The 23,298-nt window shown below is 38.1% G+C and overlaps 1 protein-coding gene across 1 annotated transcript in view; it reads right to left on the reverse strand.

Moving 5' to 3' along the window:
- Nucleotides 1-23,298, reverse strand: part of LOC123623600 (myosin VIIA and Rab interacting protein) — a 255,538-nt gene that overhangs the window by 205,781 nt on the left and 26,459 nt on the right. The window contains 1 exon segment of the mRNA XM_045530922.1: nucleotides 7,121-7,264. Coding sequence (XP_045386878.1) covers nucleotides 7,121-7,230 — 110 coding nt within the window. The 5' untranslated portion in view covers nucleotides 7,231-7,264.

Genomic DNA, 23,298 nt, shown 5'->3' on the forward strand with positions numbered 1-23,298 from the left:
AAGAGTCCCCCGGGAGGTGGCCAAGAGGGTGTGGGCCACATCAGCAAGTGAGTAATGCTGCCATGATGGGCAGCAGAAGCACGCCTCCATGTGCATTTATTTCCCCTCCCTTAACACAGGCCAGGGGAGGAGCTGACAGGCTACCACTGCCGGGCTGTGGCGGCTGAGCTCCTAGGAGAGAGGCATGCAGGAAGCTGTCTCACACTCACTGCCCTCCCCTCCTTTCCTTCCCCTGGCCCTGGCCCAGCCTGGGCCGGGCAGTCCTTCACTGTACCCTGTCAGTTCAGTAAACCCTGATGATCCCTGGCCAGTCGCAGTTACGGGCAACAATTTCATCAACTCTAACCCCTGCTACCCCAAAGAGCAAGTCCATTAGAGTACCGGCAACCTTTGGAAGTCATCCAGATGCTAACTAGCTTTTGGCAAGCACGTGTTAAATGAGAAATTTTAAAGCCTGTGGCCATCTCATCAAGGACTCCAAGGTTCAATGGGAACCCCAGAGAACTGTGCAATTAACATCTATTTCTAAAACTGCTTTGTAAACGTGCCTGACAATGTAAAATCACAAGGCATAAACTATGATTCCAGCTGAAGTCTGGAGATCTTTCCACAGGTGTCTTCTGCTACATGAGAGGCCAGACAGCAGAAGACAGGAGCCCTGGTATCAGGACACCCAGGTCCTGTCCAGACTCTACCACCAACTGCCTGTGTACCCTTGGAGCCTGTTTCTTCATCTACAAAGTCAAAGGTTGGGGCATAATAAATACTAAGCTCCCTTTTAGCTCTCACAAACTATATTAGTTGGAGTCACACGATGTTGCTGTAACAAATAAACCCCAAGGCCTCAGTGACTCAACCCAACAAACTCATGCCATGTCCCTACTGATCATCAGAAACTCTCCTCTAGCTGGTGTCTCAGGGACTAGGCTCCCTCCATCTAGTGATGCTACGTCTCCACGGGAGGCCTCCCTGGGCCACCAGAGCAGGTGAAGAGAGGCAGTGGAGACACACAGCTCTTAGGGCTTGGCCCAGAAGTAACACGGGCCCCTCCTCTCACCGCCAATCTTCCAGCCCCAGCCCCACAGCTGCAACCTCACTGCTGGGGTCCCTGGGAAATGTTAGCAGGAGCACAGGGGATATCTGGTGAGCACTATTTATCTCTGCCACACAGATGACACTCTGTTTACTTATTTTAATAATTTGGTCGATTTATGTATGTATCTGAACAGATATTAACAGAACATCATGATGTGCTACCTTGCAGAACTGAAGCCAAAGTTCTTAAAATTAAGTCTGCCAGATACACAGAAAGACAGATAGAGAGGAGGGAACATGGACTTTGGGGATGAACACCAACCCAGATGCCCAAAACCCAAGCAGACGCAGTTCATGAGGAACTGCGGAGCAGAGAGGATGTTCGGGTCAGAGGCCATGCTCCCCGGGGGGGAGTTAGCACAGGGGACTGGTGTACTCACTTCCATCCCAGGCCTGCTCTTCCTGAGTCACACGGGAAGCACTTGGCGTCCCCCAGAGAGGAGAACAAGTCTAACCACTCCCACCCTAATCATGCTGCACTGAGCTGGGCTGCAGGCCTAGGAAGTTGTCTTTGGTAGTTCTTCCTCCAGTCAGGGCCTCTCTTCTAAGACTTCAATTCTGCCATGAACAACGTTAACAAAAAGCTGCTTGGCCAAAGCTGCCTAAGGGTACCTGGTGTACTATAAATACCACATTCAAATTCTAGAAGAAATAAAGTAATTTGGTAAGATTTCTGAACATCATGGACTTAAATGTGGCATATACACCTAATCATTTTTTTTCTACCATATGAAAATTTCTCAAGAATTTTACAATTGAGAGAAGAAAGAGATGGAGAAACTTCATACGATATGGATGATAATTTCATTACTGGAGACAATGTTGGAAATACTGTTTTTATACTAAATATTAATGATTTTTCTCATTGAATCCTCTTAGACATTCAATGTGGACAGACCTGTTTATTGTCTTAAAGGGACCAACACTAAGAGGCAGAGAGGGCCATCAAACCAAAGAAAACTGTAGAAACCTGAAAGTTCACAAAAAGATATGTTCTCAGTGGGCATCACTGAGGCCTGAGACTGTGGAACCTGGGAACAGATCTGCGGCAGAGAGAACAGAGCCCATGGCATAGGCTGCCTCGCCCCCAGAGGCTCTTCAACAGAGGTGAAGAGAAAGTCAGGGCAGTTTCCGGAAATGCCGACTTTCCTGCAGAAAGGACAGTGTTGAGGTACAGCAATGGCCCAGTCTCTCCTGGAATCATTCTGACCTCTGAGGCTCAGAGCGTTGGTAACCAGCATGAGGGAATCTGTGATAGACGGACTCATACCGAGATCTGTCTGACCCCAGGAGCACTCTGTGTGCATGTTGCAGGCGGGGAGGGTGTCCCACCTCTGCACGCTCCCCAGCATCCTTGCATGGCCTTGCTCATAAGCAAATCACTGCAACGTTGGGGTTCCAGGTGACAGACTAAGCAAACACTTAATGGCCTCCCTTCCCTCCCAAGACTCCTTTAAAATGACAGCAAAGAAATAAAAGCATAATTAATTCATAACAGTGAAGAGAAAGGAGGAGGGCAATCAGCCACCTACTGATTTCAGTAAAGTTCTGAAAAAGAGGGAGTGGGAACAGTAAGCAGTATTTTCAATCAGGGTTACATAAGGCTGCTTGCTTATTGGTTTTCAACATTTAGAGTCAACCTATGAACAAAACAGGAGAGATTCAAATATGTTTTCCAAACAGCATGTGAACATCCCCAACCGTGAATGCGTGACAGTAAAGGTACTGCAGGGAGAGGGGGGAGGGGGCACGGGCAGGAGGGGGCAGGCCTATGGCTTTACTTATATACAGGGACACCATTTGCATCTCGCACACAACCTAGAAAGGATGGCAAATGTTGGTGGAATGGGACTCAGAGCTTTCTGTTATTTAAGTTTGAAGGGTGACCAATAGAAAACCAAGCTGAAAATAATAACAGAACTATTAAGAAACAAAAGATAAGAGTAGTAATAAGTAAGTGAGCTAAGTCTCCATCATTCAGAGCAGAGACCTGAAAGAATGTCTAAAATTGACACACTGAGATACAGCAACAGAAGCACACGTTTAGATTTATGAAGGTCATGTCAGGGGGCCCAAAGGACGAAGAACAAAAATGACTAAACACGGAGCAGAGGACTTGGGCTTTTCATTATAAGGTCTTCTTTACTATTTTATATCTTACTACTCGCGTGATATCATCTGATAAAGAAGAAAAACAAAAAATAAAATTAACTAAATATAAAACGGACTTTTCTATGCACTTACCTGATTAGTCTAGATGAGATTCAAAGCCTCTGGAGGTAGAAGCAGGGGTCAATGTGCCTTTTGTCCCCCAGCATCCTCCATCCATAGTGTGAATGCTGTTGTGTATCTTGGAGAAACACAATCAATACTCACCCTACTGAGTTTGCAAATAAGTTTCTCCCTCACTGCCTGGTATTACATGTCTATTACTCTCAGGCACATCCAGTCCTCTATATGTATATACAGTCCTGCTATACATACAGCTTTCGTGGGAGGAAAGGTCCAATGACTCACATCTCCAGTGCTGGGGAGTTCATCATCTTACTGACATGGGGTCAACAGAATCATTGTCCATAGGAACACCTACGACTGCACCTACATGCGACAGCTGATATGTATGTGCCAACTGTCATGTGCTTGTGTCCGCTGTTAGCTGTGGTGGACAGCAGCAGATAGCAGCACTCCTGAATGAATGGGGGTTACCACTCTCCCCACAGGAGAGAACACTTAGCTATGGATAAAAAAATAAAGAGAAGAATTGGGAAGGAGACCCAAGAGAACAAATTGTAAAAAAAAAAAAAAGGAACTTCTTAAAAGGGAGGAAAATTACAACAAATCTAAGCTTCATCTCTAACTCAGTCTAACTATAAGAACAACAAATTGAAAGGAAAACTATTCCTAGAGACACCCAGTGCCATTCTTGCCTTCTGATTTAAATCAGAAATGATGACAAAATTAATATTCAAAACAACCAAATTAATGAATGGACCTTGTTTGTATTGTGATATGAACATATTTCTTGTGTACATAAAAAGAAGACAGTTGGATAAATTTTACTGGATACTAGATGATATTAAGGAATTATTTTAAGGAGGAAGGAAGAGCAAAAACACAATTTTGAAAAGGATTTATCCAGTCTACAATAACTGAGACAAGTTGGAAAATAGAATCCTGGCTCCATGCCAATAATTGTGCGATTCTAAGCAACTTTTGTAATCTCTTGTTCCTGGGTACCTCTCAGTAAATTGGGGCCCATATTACAAAGACTTTAGTGAGGAAGTAATTAGATGAATTGTGCAGAGTATCCAGGGCAGTGTCAGTTCACGGTGACTGCTTTATACCTTTTACTTCTCTTTCCATGAATTCTTCAGCCCCACGATCTCTCTTTATATTACCATGATATGTTCTGAGGACAATTAATTCACACTTCCACCCTCTATTTATTTACTCTTCTATATTTCAGCACTAAAGAACAGATCATTATAAACACTGGATAACCTCTACACCTAAGACATACCCTCAGGCACCTAGCCAGAGACTCTACGTAAATAAAGAACAGCTGGTGAGAAGAAAAGAAAACTAACTCAACACTGTAAAAGAAAAACCTTTCATTATGAGTTTTACATTCATTAAAGCAAAAAACTTTCTACAATTCTAAAACACTTTCAAAATTCAATTCAAAAATGCTTTCTATAATACTACTTCCTAGATTCTTTCATTTGCCCTAAATCCAAGCAATATGGAAAAGTGAGGCAACTATTTGGTGATTTCAGTGGTTTTGCAGTGGTGTTGTCTTAACCTCTTTTTACCAAAGAGTAAGATTCTTTGCTGAAAGCATTCAGAGTGTCACCTCCATTTGCTAGGTACCTGCCGAGTCATGTCACTGATCATAGGCAGAGTGACAATTGCCTTCAGAGAAAAGATGTCCCATCCCAGGACCACAAGTGGTACTGTGGCCAGCAGTCCTTCCTCTTTGGCCACTGATGGTTTCAACCACCAATTTTTTCCAGCGACCAAGCATTTGCACAGAACCGCTGTCCACTAAGACTACATGCCCTCACCAGAAAGATTGTGCCCATCTTGTTGAGTCTACTATAGTGGCTACTGCACAGCCTTTAAAGACCAGAAAGCTGCTCTCCCACACAGACTGGCACCTGACTCTGCAGTGATGCCAAGGCAGATCTCCACAATCAGAACAGGGCACTAAACGAGGTCTTGGCTTACCCATATTTGAATTTCCAGGAGACAAATCATGATATACAGATAAGTCTTTATGATTCAAAGAAAATATTAAGACCAGTTCTTCAAGCCACACATGAAGTTGGTCATATGGATTGACAAGCAATCTACATTTATCCATTGGTTCCACAGATATTTAGGGCACACCCACTATGTGCCAGGCCCTGTGATCAGAAATTGGAGCACAAAACTGAGTAAGACATGGTTCTTGCCCATGGTTCAGAAGAGGAGAGAGAAACAGAATGATGCAGGAAAAACACACTGCCATGAGGAAACTGGTCTCAATGTAAAATAGTGACCTCAAACTTTAAGCTGGTCTTAGTATTGCCCAGCAATTGTACTACATTTCCCTATTCCATCTACTCTCCTATCATTTAGGTGACTTTTTCCATTACAGCATTTAAATCTACAACTTGGACCTCCTACCTGATTCCTAGTTGCATATATATATATATGCCAACTTGATGCCTCCTTCACATGTCTAATAATCACCTCAAATTGAAGATGCTGAAGACAGAACTCTCAATTTTGCCTGAGTACCAACCACCCTATTCCTCTGTCTTCTCTATTCACCGAATGACAACTTCATTCTTCCAGTTTCCCAGGCCAAAAACCTTGGGAACGTTCTTGACTCTGTTCTCTTTTACATTCCATATCGAAATATGGAAATGCAGGTTTGTGCCAAAGCTCTAGTCAGCTCTTTCTCACTTGGCTTAAAACTGGTCAATCTTTCCTACCCCCAAAATGTATTATTTTCCTTTTCCCCCGGAGAACCTCAGACTTTATGTTTCTTGACAATGTTACCTTCTTTGCTAGGCTATAAGCACCCTAGCATAATCATCTTTATTTCCACCATTTTTTTTTTTGGCCTCACATATGGTATATATTCAGTATATGCTTGTTGGAGGGAAGATAGGAAATCTGTTAATTAAGTAATTGATTTTAAAAACCATGTGCTAGGCACTGTTCTAGCTATTAGGTATGTAACAGTGGGCAAAACAAGTCTTTGCTTTGTGTCTAATGAAGAAGATGATGATGTGAATAAACTCTCAGAATCCCAAGGAATAACAGGGGAAGCTAATGATGACTCATTACCAGGTTTTAATACACTAAGCCCAACACATGATCTCATTTCTATCACTCTGACAGTTTAGGCAGTTCTGTCCAACTGAACGGCAACAGCATTTCCAAGAGCATTCCACAAGGAAATATCAACTATAGAGAAGTCAGAAGACTACCCCTCTGTGCCTCAGTTTTCTCTTCTATAAAATGAGGGGCTGGTGCTGGGCTAGGTGATCCAATCCCTACCTGATGGTCAGTTTCCTTATATCTAATCTTTAGAGCTCTTTCCCTGTACCATGGCAGCTGAGACTTCAAACGAAAGATTGTACATATGTGAATCTAATTCCCCCAAGAATTGTTTACTTAACGCTTTGGCTATTGTTCAATAAGAACTGCTAACAGAAAAACTAAAGCCAGAGGGAAGCTCAAGACAGCCACCTTCACCACAAACTCCACCCATTCTATAGCTAACGGCAACTTACAGGGTGAACAGTTCCAGCAAAACCTTGATTGGGAGTGTGAACAGTCACATTTCTGAAATAACATTATGGCGCCCAACGTTGAAGCTGGCTAGCCTTTCTACAGAGGACGGGGCATTCTTCTCTTAAACATATATGTGTATCCACACTAAGGGCTAGCAGCAAGGAACACTCTCAGGTAACCTGTTTCACTTGTCCACACACGCTACACTGTACCCTGTTAAGTAACAGAGGCATCTCACCTTAGTCGTTCTTCTTCTTTTTTGCGAAGATTGAAGTCTCTCTGAACCACCTGAAGAACATGCTCTGTTTCATCATCAGTCAAACCAGACAGGTCCAGCTTCCTCCCCATGATTTAATACCCCACACAGATGATGAAACAAGACCTGGGAAACCAAAAGGAAAGACCACAAATTGAGAGCAAGATAAAAGCTCCACATGGACAAAATCAACCTATTCTGTCACTAAAACAGAGAAATACAGTGTTTATATCTTATTTATATAAGGCAGTATCTTTCTCTGCATTCATACTCACCAATATTTACAGATGACTTCAGCAAGGCTGCAGAGAAAAAGAGAAGATAATTGATCATCTGCCAGTTTCATCATCCCAACAATTAAAAAAAAAATTATTCTTTTCAACACAACCAATCATACGTAAGACTTAGTATGGATTTCCATAAACTGTCAAAAGGCAGTATCCAAAAATTCTAAATTTTTGTGGTTTGAAGTTTTAAATACTACGTACTGAATATAATTGCAAAATTAAATAAATCATAATACTTTTTTAAAAAGTAATATCCTAGGTACACTATATTGCTTAAAGTTTTAATCACATAACTATGAAATATAAACTAGAAATCAACAGATTCTCTTCTGCAAAAAATATAATAAAATAATCTCATTTAGCCATTCTCTTCATAGTAGAAAAGATGAAAATTCAGAGAAACACCTTCAAGCAGTACATACCTAAAAATTATGAGAAACCCTATTTTTAAAAATCATTTTTAATGAATGACTGCAGCTAGGGATAAAATAAAATAAATAGTATCAGAAAATTCCCCAGAACTGAAGGCCATCATAAACATGGATACAAACATCCTCAACAAAATGTTAGCAAACCAATCCAGCAAGATATAAAAAGGATTATATACCATGACAAAGTGGGATTTATCTAAGTAAATCAAGGTTGGCTCAACATTCAAAAATCAATCTGTGTAATTCACCTAATAAAAGGGAAAAAATCATACAACCACTTCAATAGATGCAGAAAAAGTATTTGACAAAATTCAATACCCATCTGTGGTAGAAACCATCTGCAAACTAAAACTACAAGGAAACTTCCACAATCATATAAAGGGCATTTACAAAAATTAAAATAGTAACAACAAAAACCTACAATTAATATCATACTCAATGACGAAGACTGAATGCTTTCCCCTAAGATCATGAAAAAGATGAAATGTCCACTGTCACTATCTCTAGTCAATACTGAATGTCCTTACTATAAAGCCACATTAATTGAGATGGAGTGGTTTTGGCAAATAGGTAGGGACATTAGTTGGCTAGGACTGCCATAACAAAGTACCACAGACCACAGACTGGGTGGCTTAAACAACAGAAATTTATTTTTGTTCACAGTTCTGGAGGTTAGAAGTCTAGAAGTCTGAGATCTGAGATCAAGGTGTCAGCAGGTATTGTTTCTTTTGAGGCCTCTATTCTCAGCTTATAGATGGACATCTTCTCCTTCTGTCTTCACATGGTCTTCCCTCTGTACATGTCTGTGTCCAAATTTCCTCTTCTTATAGGACACCAGTCACATTGGATAGAGCCCATCTGAACAATCTCATTCTAATTCAACTGCCTCTGTAAACAGCCTATCTCCAAATACAGTAATAATCTGAGGTACTGGGAATTTGCACTTCAAATATAAATTTTGAGGGGACACAACTCAGCCCAGGACATTCCATTCTTTAGCCCCTAAAATTCATGTCCTTCTCACATGCAAAATATATTCACCCCATCCTGACAGCCCCAAAAGTCTTAATCCATTCCAGCATCGACTCTAAGTCCAAAAGCTTATCCAAATACCATATAAATCAGGTATGGGTGAAACCTGAGGTAAGATTTTATCCCGAGGCAACATTCCTCTCTGGCTGTGAACCTGTGAAACCAGACAGCAAGTTTTTACTTCCAAAATACAGTGGTGGGACAAGCACTGGATAAACATTCCCATTCCAAAAGGGGAAAATTAGAAAAAAGAAAGGAGTCACAGGTCCCAAGCAGGTTTCATTTAAAAAGTTGAAAATGCATGTACTCTGTGAACCAGCATTTCTGTCACACTTAGGTATATCCCTCAGATATAATCTTGAAAATAGGTACCAAGAGACGGAAATTGGGTTGAACCATAGGAAATTTCTAAGTGTGGACCATTTTGACCTATAAAAATAGCAATTTCACATAGTTCAACCTAAGAGAAGAATATTTTTTTATTTATTATTTTTTTAATTTTTTTATTTGAGCATATTATGGTTATTAGCTGATCAACACTGAAGTGCATATATACTAAGAAAAGAATATTAATAGCAGTTCAAAATAGCATTTTGAATTCAGAATAGCAAAAGTAAATAGCCAAAAATAAAATAAAATAAGTAAAACCTAGAAACAACCAAACATTCATAAACAGGAGGAAGTATTAAAAAATAGCGTGCATGAATACAATGGAGTACTCTACCACAGTGACAAAGAACATACAACAGGTACGTTCATCAATGTGGAGATATCTTAAAACTTGATGTTGAGACAGGGAAGCGCACCACATGCATTTGCAACATTTTAAATGAAACCTGATTGTGTTGCAAAGACATTGTACCAATTTATGCCCTCTAAATGAAAACTGCAATTGTCCCACTTCCTGCCAACATTTGATATAAATTTTTGTTTTGGTGGGTATGAAATGTAGTTTTAATTTGCAGTTCTGCAATTACGATTGTAATTAAGCATCATTCCATATGTTTATTTGCCATTTCTATCTCTGCTATATAATGCCTGCTTATATATTTTACTCATTTTTCTATCAGTTGCTTGTCTTTTTCCTATTTAGTTGTAGGAGTTCTTTCTATAGTCTAGATATCAACTATTTGTACAGCATGTATACAGTATGACTCTTTTACATAATGGTCAAAAACGTAGAAAATCAAAGAATCTATTTTCTAGGAATAAATGAGGCAAAACTATCAAGAGGAAATTGTTATTTCTGAAGAGGGGAGAGAGGATTTCACTGGGCATAGTCACAGAATGGCTTCAACATGATCAGTAAAGTTCCATCCCAGTGGAGAGTGACAGTGTTGCTGCTTCTGCTTCGTCTTATTAAAAGGTCCGGGTTATACATACTTTTGTCTGTAAGGTATCTTTCATAAGCATATGAAGTAAAATAAACCTAAAACTGGCTGGGCGAGGTGCCTCACACCTGTAATCCTAGCACTCTGGGAGACTAAGGCAGGAGGATTGCTTGAGCCCAGGAGTTTGGGTTGTAGTGAGCTATGATGATGCCACTGCACTTTATCGAGGATGACAGAGCAAGGCTCTGTCTCAAAATAAATAAATAAATGAATAAAACCTAAAACTGACATTTGGTGTAGGGTGATTTAAAAAATAAATAAATCTAAAACTAAATAAAAATAATCAAATCTATACAGATAATTAAAGCAAATATTTGAAATATTCAATGAATATACTGAGAATTATAATAAAAAATAAAGATAATGATTTTAATAGATTTACTACTATTGATTGGATATCTGGTACGTTCCTGATGCCTTGGTTTTTCTAATACATATACATGTATATAGTCCAAAAAAATCCTATAGGTAATCATTACTACCACCACTCACAGATAAGAAGACTCAGGGTCACAGTGACACATTCTAAGACAATGACAACCTGGATTTGACTGTGTCTCAGTCTGACTCAGAGTTCATGCCTTTGCCTTATGCATATGCCTTCTGTGAGATGCAGAGAGAAACTCTGGACTTCAGGTTTATTTTGTCTTGTGTTTTTGTCCTGCCTTGTAGAGAGTTTGTATAGAGAGCATCTTGAATCTGCACATTTCATAAACCTCCATCAGTTTTAGAAGTTTCTCAGCCATTTTGTCTTCAAATAAAACCTCTTTTTTTCTCTTTTTCTTTTTATGATTATAATCACACACATTAGTTAGACCTTCCTATTGTATTCCTCAAGTCTCATATTCTCTCTTCTGGCTTTGTATCCTTTTGTTTTCCTACTCTTCATTCTGGATATTTTTCTGACTTCGGTCAGAAATTCTTTAATTGTTTATTCATTTTTTCTTCATCTTTGTTTAACCTGTCATTAAAGCCATTTTCAAGTTTTTTTTTAATTTGGTAACTATACTTTTCAATTCTAAATTTTCCATTTTATTCTTTTTTTAGTTTTCATTTTTCTACCTAAATTTGTAATTTTTCCTTTACCTCCTTGAGTATAGTAACACAGTTATTTTTAAATCTGTCTCTGAAAACTCATTATCTGGGGATTCTTTAGGTTTGTTTATATTTTCCATTTTCTGCTTCTTTATATGCATTTCTTCTCATCTCCACTTGTACCCAGTTATTTTTTATGCATTTTGGGTTTGCAAAGTTGAGGTCTATGATAAAGTGACTTTCCTCTGGAGAGGATGTGTATTTGTTTTTGTTAGGTGCCTGTAACACCAGCAAGCTGGGCATGCATTAGTGATTTCAAGACTGATATGATTTAAAGCTAAGCTACAGTTCCTGTACAGGCCCTCTACATTCAGCTGGTGTTTACTTCAACAGTGAAGCCTTCTGAGATCTCAACCCAAAGTGAGGTGTTTTCAGTAGGGTCCCTCTTCTTCTCAGGCCTCTAATTCCCATCTCCCTCGTCCCAGGAAATGGTCATAAGTGCTACTCAGCTTCACAAACTGTCAAGTTTCCCAGGGGAAAGCTGGCCCCAAATGCTGATCTCACTTCCTTGGGCCATTGTGCCCCTCAGGTTTGGCCCACTGATTCTTCACCATCTTTTTAGCTCTCTAATGCCTTTGAAGAGAGGTATTTTATTATTTTTCCCTCATATTTTATTCAGCTTTTCTAGTCATCCTCAGTGGAAGGGTAAGTCCCAATTGCCTGATCTGCCATTAACAGACATGCTCTTCTGCTCTATTAAACGTGGGGGGTGATCACATATGATTATGGTCCTTGTGTTACGTAACACTGTATTCCTGATTCAAAGTGTATTACAGCAGACATACCATATTTATTAGAAGCCAGGGACAGTTTTAAGTACTTTGCAAATTTAATTTACCCCTCATAACAACATTAGGAAGTGGGTACTATTATTATCCTCATTTAACAAAGAAAAAAAATTGAAGCAAAGAGAAAGTAATTAATTTTCCCAAGATCACTCAGCTTGTAACTTCCTCCAAAGATCATGCTCTTAACCATCAAGCAAAGCTGTGCCTAGTTTAAATTACTCAAAATTATATTAATCAACCCGCTAGAAATATTTAATAATGCATAATTTTATTCTAGCAACTAATAGAAAATTTAAATAATATTTAAAATAATTTTAAATGTCATTTGGAGGCTCTAAATCTCTATTTTGATATCCACTATTAGCAAACCAAGTTAAGACTGGTGATACAATCTAAGGTGTCCAGCTGGACATGCAAAGTAGTCCAGCACACAGGCCTAATATGTCCTTTTATGAGATGCAAAAGAGAAGGATGTTCTGGAGAGGATCAAATCTGCTCTGAGCATCTAAACTGAAACTGGGCCACAGGGAAAAGAAATTAACATGCAAAACATCAACCACTTCCATCTTATGGAATGAAAATGCTTCTAACTGGGCATAAACCCATGAGACTCCAAACAGAGAAGGAAGACTTCAGTGCATTACTCATGATGTACTGCTCACTGGAAAAGAGCTAATAAAAAAAGGGAGAATGTTCAGATAACATGTTTAATACTTATAAATCAGATAAAATATTATAAGATACCAAGGATTAAATTTAACAAAAATACTTCTAGTCACACGTACAGGATTAAGACATTCATCTTCTATGATGTCTCTCAAAACCGTAGAAAAATGATGGAAAAGAACTCTAAAAAGTTATTTAGAAAAAAACCTCAGGAATAAAGAAACAACAGAGGAAAACATAAGCAGATGAGTGGTGTCAACAAAATTGTAAAAGACAGAAGTACATAAAGAATAACTGACTTGGCAGAGTGAAGAAAACTAAAATCCAAGTTTGCGGAGTGGAAAGGCAACAAGATTATGCCAATTTGTTCTGAAAAGGTTAAAAAAAATCAGGGGGCACCAGGTTCCTCCATAAAAGAGGATAAAGGGTGAAGTAGAAAGGTAGCTTCTCTCAGGAGAGACTGGGCAAGAGAAGCTCTGGACTCAAGACTCCAGGCACACTGAGGGTGCAATGTAAAGTCACACTGAAAACAGGAGGACTCATTAAAAACCTACATCAAAACACTGAGGCCTCTGACCCACTTCCCACACTTGGTTCTTAAGGTAATGGCATTCAGGTTATACCTGGGCCAGAGACTAGGAGATTTCCTTGAGGAAAAACTGTTGTGTTCAAATGGAAGCCCCCGGAGGTGCTGCTAACTTTGGAGATTCCCCCAACTGGGGGGTGGAAGGGAGCACAGAAATAGTTTGCTTTAACCTATGGTGAAGCCTACACATCACATCCATATGAAGAGACCTTCCCTCACACATACACACACACACACACACACACACACACACACACACACACACACACACACAGCATCTCCAATCCTGTTATTGATTACACTTAAGTATGAGTAAAGAGCCCAAGATGATAAGATATTTGCGGAAACCTCCCACATGAAAGACAAAGAACAAAACAAAAAGAATAACAGAAGAAATAGATATAGTGCTCAGATTGGAAGAAAGCTTTTTTAAAAAATGCTACGATACCATCCAAATATGAAAGACTATATTTATTTCATCCATGAAAAAAACAACAGGATGATAAATTAACAACAAATATTTAGTTAGTGAATAAGAATAAACTTAACTGAAAACATGATAATAACAATAAAGAATTCAATAGAAAGCTTGGAAGAGAAAATTGAGGCAACTTTCCAAAAAAACGTAGCAAAGAGATAGAAAATGGATGACTAAAGGAAGAAAATGGAGATACAGAAAGACATAACAGAGAGGATGAGGAATAAATTATTTTAAAAATGCAAAAAATTCCTAAAATTGAGGAATATTAATTTCCAGATTAAAAGAACCCACTGAATATTCAAAACAGTGACTGAAAAATGACATCAAGGTATATCAGAGAAAATTTCAGAACACCTGGGATAAATAATAACAAAATGGGCTACCACTTATTTCATTCTATGGGTAAATAAATGCTTAAATATTTAAATATATTGATCCACTTAATCATCATGGATGTAAGGATACAGAAACAATTATGAAATCCATTTTGCAGATCAGTAAATGGAGACAAAAAGAGACCAAATAACGTATTAAAGGTAACACATCTATGAAGTAGGAGATTAATAATGTGAAATGAACCAATCTGTCTGGTTCTAGAGACCTCTTAGCATAAGCACTGTTTCCACTGGCAACAAATATAAAAATAAAGTCAAATTTTCTTCAATGATGAGATGGCAAAATAAATTTGGGAATACCAATACCTTGGAAAGTTATGCAGCTATTAAAGCTGAGTTATTCCAAGTGAGTTCCAGTAACAGAGAAGTAGATAATAGCAGACTAGTCCTCCTGCAGATAACAATTATAAACTATGAAAAAAATATAAAAATAACTACTTGAAGGCACTAGAGAGAAGCCAAATGAAGACAGAAATTCAAGGAATTCGACCTTTAAAAAAACGAACCATACATACTAGGTAACATTCATATTTATAAGGCTTCTCCAATGAAAATGGTCAGCAGTCTGTGTGCAGGATGACTAGAACTCATGAAATAGCAGAGGATAGGATTCAGGGTGCTCAGGGTAGCTGGAAATTGAGGTGGCAGGGGAGGCCCAGGAAGGAGGGAGAGCCAGAGGGGAGCTCCACAATCGACCTAGAAACTCCCTTCAAATCCTTGGCTGACCCCAGAACTGTGTATATGTGGGAGCGATTCCAAAGAGTCCCAGTTTAAAGCAGTACATAGAACAGTGACAGATCTGAGCAGAGACTTCAGCTCCTGCCCTTCACAGGGAAGAACAGTGTGGAGTAGAGCACGGCCAAGTTAGAGGGTCTTGGTAAATGCCTCAAGCTTCCCCAGGAAACCAAGGAAGAGCCGTACTTCAGGAGTAAAGACTATGTTTCAGGATTAAGGTTATCTATGCCAGGTCTAAGGGAAAAACCTGAAAGACACTGTTCCTAACAAAGTAGAAAACCAAGCTCTATAAAATCAAGATTAATTGCCTTAAAGAAGAAAACTCAATGCTCTTTAGAAAAAAACTACAGAAACCAGAGTCTCTACAATAACTCTGTCACAATGTCCAACATATAATCAACAATTGCTAGTACAAGTGAAGAAACAAAGTCACCCAAGGGTGAGAGCAAAAGGAAACAGGCCTTTAGATGACCCAGATTTGGGGATAAAGCAGGCAAAAATAAGACACAGGAATAAGACCAACATTTATAAGAGCTATAAATGAAACAGCTTCCAAAAAAAAAACAACTTGGAAACAACTTTGGAAACAACTTCCAAAAAAAAAAAAAAAAAAAAAAAGACTCAAAGGATAAAAGTAGGAGAATACACAAAAATATATCAAATAATATTTAAAAAATAGAAGTTACAGTATTTGTATCAAAATCAATTTGTTACAAAAAAATTTAAATTGTTTGATAATCTATACACTTTAAGAGAGAACAGAATTTGGTATGTATATATCCACTGATATTGCGTTAGTATACTGTTTAGTAAAATGCTTTAGAAAACAAATGTGATATGGAGATGAGAGATAGATATACACCACCACCCCATATATATATATATAAAATACTCACTGTGGACCTTCTGAAAGTACCAGATGTGTACTGTCAAAAAATCAGACCAGGCCAGGCGCGGTGGCTCACGCCTGTAATCCTAGCACTCTGGGAGGCCGAGGTGGGTGGATTGCTCGAGGTCAGGAGTTCGAGACCAGCCTCGGCAAGAGCGAGACCCCGTCTCTACTAAAAATAGAAAGAAATTATCTGGCCAACTAAAATATATATATAGAAAAAATTAACCGGGCATGGTGGTGCATGCCTGCAGTCCCAGCTACCCGGGAGGCTAAGGCAGTAGGATCGCTTAAGCCCAGGAGTTTGAGGTTGCTGTGAGCTAGGCTGATGCCATGGCACTCACTCTAGCCTGGGAAACACAGCGAGACTGTCTCAAAAAAAAAAAAAAAAATCAGACTACAGTGCAGAGAGAGACAGTTGGAATTATTAAGACAGTAATATTCTTTACATTTCTCTATGTAAGTATTTATTGACTTTATAATCAGAATAAATACATATACTATTCATATTAGGAGAAAAAAAGCAAATGAAAAATAATATGGTTTCTGAAAAATAAAGCTGAAACATGGCAGAAAATTCATCAGTAGTCCATATTTTATAAATGAACCTCAGGGTCAAGTACACAGAGATATAAAAATATTTTTAATGATACCTCTATTTTTAATGATACCATTAAAAAATATTTTTAATGACACATCTATGGTGTGTAACAGCTGCAGACAACTTTATAGGACATACAACAGACTGTACTGGATTCAGGTTTTGCTATATATTTTATATCATACATATATAATGCTTGGCACTTAATAAGCACTTTTTTATTATTCTCTTTATGCTATTAACACTTGAAAATGTTTTTAGAAAGTTAAAAAATAATTCTAGATGACTCAGACATAATTTCTACAACACCATCACACCCTCTGGAAACACCTTCTCCATTGGCCAAACATACAAGTCTAAGTGATGTTAATGACAATGATAATCATCATCTAACATTTTTTGCAGGAATATTTTATCTGTGGCAGGTTCTGCTCTAAAGTCTCTCAGGAACCCTTTTTTATTTATTATATTTCCTCTTCTTTCATTGAGGGAAACGGTGGCACAAGAGAATTAAATAAGTTGCCCACTGTCACGAGGTGGGTAAGTGCCTATGTCAAGCTACAAGTTGACAACACTTGGCTCCTGAATTTATGTTTCGAATCTGTTCACTATCCTACTTTGCTGCTCAAGGGTGATCCTAAGAAGCAATCACGCTGACCAAAGCTTTCCCTCCATGCATACAAAAACAATTTTAAAAGTCCATGCCATTTTCAAATTTAAACTTGAACCACAAGCCCACATTTATTTAAATTTTAAGTGACTGACATTCCAAATTGCAAACAATTTTCTACACTTGAAGCCCTCGGCTAAACCAAAAGATCTAACTTAATTGGCACATATTCAAGCACTGTGTCCTAAAATTTGCCTACGTGAAGGTTCTCAGAATACAATCTGTCTCTCCCAAAGCTATCTGCTTCTCGGATTAACCCTCACTGGCTTCCAGCGTAGGATGCAGCTACAGAGAACTAAAAGGTCCCAGAGGTATGTGTCATTAAACCGCAGTAATCTCCAGCTGGTCTGACAGCCCACCCACACAAGAAAGTAGACTAGAGAGAATAATATCCTCAGCTGATGTATAAACTTTATCATGTCTTTGGCAGGAATTAAGATGAGAAAACCTGAAGACATGACATTGTTCATTTCATAGGAAAAGACTGACCAGTCAATATGTCACCAACTACAGTATAGGTTACTATAGGTTACTGCGGAGACCCAAAGAAAAGCCCTGTTATCACCTTTCCCTTTTGCCCAAGGAATAACGAAACATCTACTGAAATTAAGCTCACAAATAAAGACTGGTTGAATTTGGAGATTTCACTGGAATAAATGCAAGTTAGGGGGATGAAGAGTGATTTTATTTTAATCTAAAAAATTTAAATTTGAATTTGCATCCAAGTTTATATTTTGGTTTCCTTTGCCTTTCCTTCATTTATAGGAATTAGGAGAAAGACATGAATGCTGAGTGGAAATGCCCTTTTAAATAAATATTTTCTAAAACAGAAGGAAAAGTAAAAACCAAAATAAAAGAAAAAAATCCTTATTAACCTTAAGGCAGTTCTATGGCCAGAAGGAGAAACATCAATTATGAAACTCAGGCTTAGTTCTGGCTAAATAAAAACATTAATCTATTTGCATCATTTAAGAATTCTGTGCCATGGCAGTTGCTAATTTGGAAGGGAATAATGACGCCTGCTGCAACCTGATCCGGTCCTTTCTGGCAACCATATCCCTGCGTATTATTCAGTTTGTGCCAGGTATTCCCTTCTTCACTCTTTTAGGGCAGAATAAAGACATTTCAAAGGATCTCCCTTAGCTAAAGAGGTTTCCAAGGAACAGGAAAAAAATAAACTTCCTGGCTTGAGATCCCAGGCCCTTCCCGCTTCAATGACCCCTGCCGTGCCCATGCCCTGGGTGTGGGTGTGACTCCTCTCCAGTCCTGCCAAACCGCTTGTCATCCCCTCCAGGCACTGTGTGCTTCAGGCCTCTCCCCCCACCATTTCACCTGTGCAGCTCCCCAGGGTCAGGGTACAACTCTACTCTAGAAGAGCTTCCTTGACCAAGCCAGGTGCCTCCTTTTATACCTCCCACCCCTCTGCCTTGGTATGTCTCATGCTGCAGCCTGCAGTTGTCTGCCATAAACAGAACTCTTTGAAGGCAGGGGCCGCACATTTTTAGTCTTTGTTTCCCTAATGCCTAGTCAAGAAGATAATGAATGATTTTTTTGAGGGTGGTGCAGAGTTTGGGGGAGATGCTGGTACCTTGGTTTATCAGAGACTGCACTAGATGCTGTGGATAATGTCATGTAACATTATGAAAGGTGGCATCATCAGTCCCATGTTACAGATGGTAAAACTGATGCTCAACTTGATTAAACAACTTGTCCGATATGATGCCAATGGAAGTCAAAGAAGTGGCGTCAAATTCAGTTTGAGTTTAGACTCTAGGCTCTCCACCTTCCTATTTTGAAAGAATAAATCCTTAACCTTCTCTCTTCATAAACAGATAACAGAATTCCACTAGATCCTGAAGCCACCTCCCAGGTGACATGACTTTTTACCATCCTATCCACCACTTAATAAATCTTTACCGGTTGAATTTCTAAACATCAGCCAAAATTTGAAGAGTTTTAAAGGGTGAGGAGAGCTTTCTCATAGCCCTCGAATTTAAAACATGATTTTTACTATGCTCAGATCAAAGTGGCTTCTGCCTACCAGGCTTTGATCAACACAGGGAGTTCCTATAAAGTTGTACTTGCAAAGTAGACATGTTATTTTTTCCTGTACAATATCCACCCCAATCCCCCAACAATGTGGTAACACCACCCAACTTCATTCTGGGGACTTTCTACTCTCACTTTTCATATTGTCTTGGGGGAACTATCTATAGTTAGGCTTTTGTCCTGCTAGGCAAAATATAAGCAGAAGACTCTCGCTAGAGCAATTAGACTTTCTCCTCTAAAATTTGAATTCTGTACCAAGTAAACAAAAGTGTTTGTAGTTACAGCTGAGTAATTCCAGTGCCCCCCCCCAATCAAAAGGATCTCCACCTGTTCTTGCTACCAAGTGCTAAGATTCTTAAAACCATCTAGTTCCCCTCTCTGAGGTCTCCAAGTCTCTTTACAAAAATTTCCTTGTTTTGCTTGAGTTAGCTAAGTGTTGTCCCTGTCCTTTGCAATCAAAAACTCCAAGTGGCATAATCACATACATATAAATGATAGGACTCTTGCTTCCTCGCTTCCTCACTTGAAGGGGAGCTGAAATCATCTTCCAGGCATTTTAAACTAAAGCTTGAAGACATCAACTGTTATTACCAAGTATCCATAAAGCTTTTTAAATCACTGATTCGAAAATATTGGGATTATAAAACACAGGAACAGATACTAATGTTTATAGTATGTATTCTTGTGTATTGAGGGGCATGAGATGATTACTCTAAGTAAAAGGGAAATGACAGATAAAGCTGCCTTCTGATTTTCACAAACAAAAAAGCATAGTCAATAATAACAACTGTATAAATCCTCACCTAAGTAAGTGTAGATATAAATAGTCTCCTTCTTCCTAGAAAGAAATAGTCTGGCAGAGATTCAGTATCTTACTGATGGTTACAAATTTAGTCATTCAAATACAATTGATCTCACTTCAAAGTTAATGCTCTGCCCACCATGAGACACTACCTCCAAATAACACATTTCATTATAATCTACCCAAAAAAGTTCAAACATCATTTAACCCATATCTTAGCCTCCTTATTTACCAATACAATAATTTAAGCTGCCCAAGATCAGTAGAAATGGATCCTACCCTCCTCTATACCTAAGTCCTTCTATGGATAATAACAAGTCTATGTGTATGAGAATTACTTCATCAGGGAGAAGAACACAGATACAAAGGATTGGGACAATCCACAAACTGTGCCATCACCCTTGATTAATAAAAAGAATTTCAGCGTATAGGATTCAATGTTAAAAATATACTGTTTTGGAGATTTGCTTGATAATAATGTAAATGTACTTAACACTACTGACTATACACTTAAAAATGGTTCAGGTACTAAATTTTATTATGCATATATTACTATAATTAAAAATACACACACATATATACTGGCTTATTTCTAAAAGCAAAAGTCAATTTTGTATTACATCAACTTGGTGGATTCCACTGAGCAATGTGAAGCAGGTTGTCTCCTGCCACATGCCCTAATGAACAAATCTTTACCTCCCAGCACATGACACCAAGCTTTCAGAAACAGATACAGCTTGGTCTAGAAACATCAGCTCTGCTGAACCCGGAGCACCAGCACGGTCAAACCAGCATCAGCTGGTAGACTAACTGAGATTAGTCTAAGGTACGAAAAGAAAAAAGAATGAAAAAAAAAAAATGAAGAGAGCCTCAGAGACCTGTGGAACATCACCAAGCACAGAAAAATATTCCTAATAGAAGTCCCAGGGAAACAGGAGTGATAAAGCCCTTTTTCAGATATTCAGAAGAATATCTGAATAAATAATGGTGGAAAACTTCTCAATTCAATGAAAAGCATTATTATACACATCCAAGAAGCTCAAAGAACTCCAGGTAGGACAAACTTTAAAAGATCCACACTTAGACACATCATAGTCAAACTGCTGCAAGCCAAAGAAAAGACAGAATATTGAAGCAATTTATGTTCATCAGAGTTATTGGCCTGTAATTTTCTTTTCTTGTAGTGTCCTTATCTGGTTTTGCTGTCAGTGTAATGCTGGCCTCATAAAAATGAGTTTGAAAGTATTCCATCCACTTCAATTTTTTGGAAATGTTTGAGAAGGATTGATGTTAATTCTTTACATGTTTGGTAGAATTCACCTATGAAGCCATCTGCTCCTGGGTTTTCTTTGTTGACAGGTTTTTGGTTACTGATTCCATCTCTTTACTCATTATTGATCTGTTCAATTTTTCTCTTTCTACATTTTGCAGTCTTGGAAAGTTGTATATTCCTAAGAATTCATTTCTTCTAGGCTAACAAACATATTGGTCTATAATTGTTCACAGTTGTCTCTCACGATCCTTTATAATCAGTTGTAATGTCTCCTCTTTCATTTATAGTTTTATTTATTTGAGTCCGCGCTCTCTCCACCTCTCCCCCACTTGGTTAGTCTAGCTAAAGATTTGCCAATATTTGTTCATCTTTTCAAAGAGCCAACTCTTGGTTTCATTGATCTTTTCTATTGTTTTCCTAGTCTTTATTTATTTCCTCTCTAATCTTTATTATGTCTTTCCTGCTGCTAATTTGTGCCGTTTGTTTTTCTTTTTCTAGTTCCTTGAGGTGTAAAGTTAGGTTGTTTACCTGAAATTTTTCTTTTCTTAATGTAGACATGTCTCACTATAAACTCTCTTAGAACCGCCTGTGCTGCATGTCATGAGTTTTGGTGTATGGTAAAATATAAAAAAAACCTCAAGACTTTTTTTATTTCCCTTTTGATTTCTTCTTTGACCCATGGCTGTTCAGGAATGTGTTGTTTACTTTCCATGTATTTGGGAATTTTCCAATTTTCTTCCTGTTATTCATTTTTAGTTTCATACCATTGTGGTTGAAAAAGATACTTGAAATGACTTCAAACTTCTTGAATCTGTTACAACTTACTTCATGGCCTAACATATGATCTATCCTGGAAAGGGCTCCCCGTGGCCTTGAGAAAAATGTGTGTGCTGCTGCTGTTAGACAGGAATGTGCTGTTGCGTGTCTGTTAGATCCATTTGGTCCATAGTGTTGTTAAAATCTGCTCTTTCCTTATTGATTTTCTGTCTGGATGATCTATCTATTGCTGAAAGTGGTATGTTAAAGTCCCTTACTGTTATTGTATTGCTATTTATTTTTCCTTTCAGCTCTTTCTTGCTTTATATATTTAGGTACTCCAACACTGGGTGCATAAATATTTATAATTGTTATATCTTCTTAATGACTTGACCCCCTTTCTCATAATATAATGACCTTCTTTGTCTCTTATGACCACTTTTGATTGAAACGGTACTTTGCCTGATGTAAGTACTGCTTTCTTTTGGTAACTATTTGCCTGGAATATATTTTTCCATTCCTTCATCTTTCAGCCTATGTGTGTCCTTAAAAGTGAGTCTCTTGTGGGTAGCAAATCATTGGACTTTGTTTTTTTTTTAATATACATTCAGTCACTCCATGTTTTTTGATTGAAGAGTTCTATCCATTTACATTTAAAGTGATTATTGATAGGTAAGGACAAACTATAGCTATTTTGTTAATTGTTTTCTGACTGTTTATAGATCTGTTCTTGTCTTCCTCTCTTGCTGTATTCCTTTGCAATTTGAAGACTTTTGTCATGGTATACTTTGATTCCTTTCTCTTAAACTTTTGTGTATCTAATACAAGTTTTTCCTTTTCTGTTTATTATGATGCTTACATAAAATATCTTAAAGTTATAACATACTATTTTAAGCTTAAAATAACTTCAATCATATACAAAAACTATGCTTTTACTCCTCTCCGCTCACATTTTAGGTCATTGTTGTTACAATTTACATATTTTATGTGCATCCAATAACAAATTATTGTAACTATAGTTACTTCTAACACTTTTTAAAAAACTTTTACATCAGAGTTGAGAGTGATTTATGCACTACCATTATAATATTAGAAATTCCTGTAGGCTTTCCTCATTCTTTCTCATTTTTTTCCTATTGCTCCTCTGACTAGAAAATTCATATGACCTGTCTTAGAGTTCACTGATTCTTTCTTCTGCTTAATTGAGTCTATTGTTGAAGCTCTCTATTGAAT

The sequence above is a fragment of the Lemur catta genome, chromosome 18 (genome assembly GCF_020740605.2).
Source record: "Lemur catta isolate mLemCat1 chromosome 18, mLemCat1.pri, whole genome shotgun sequence".
NCBI classification, from domain to species: domain Eukaryota; kingdom Metazoa; phylum Chordata; class Mammalia; order Primates; family Lemuridae; genus Lemur; species Lemur catta.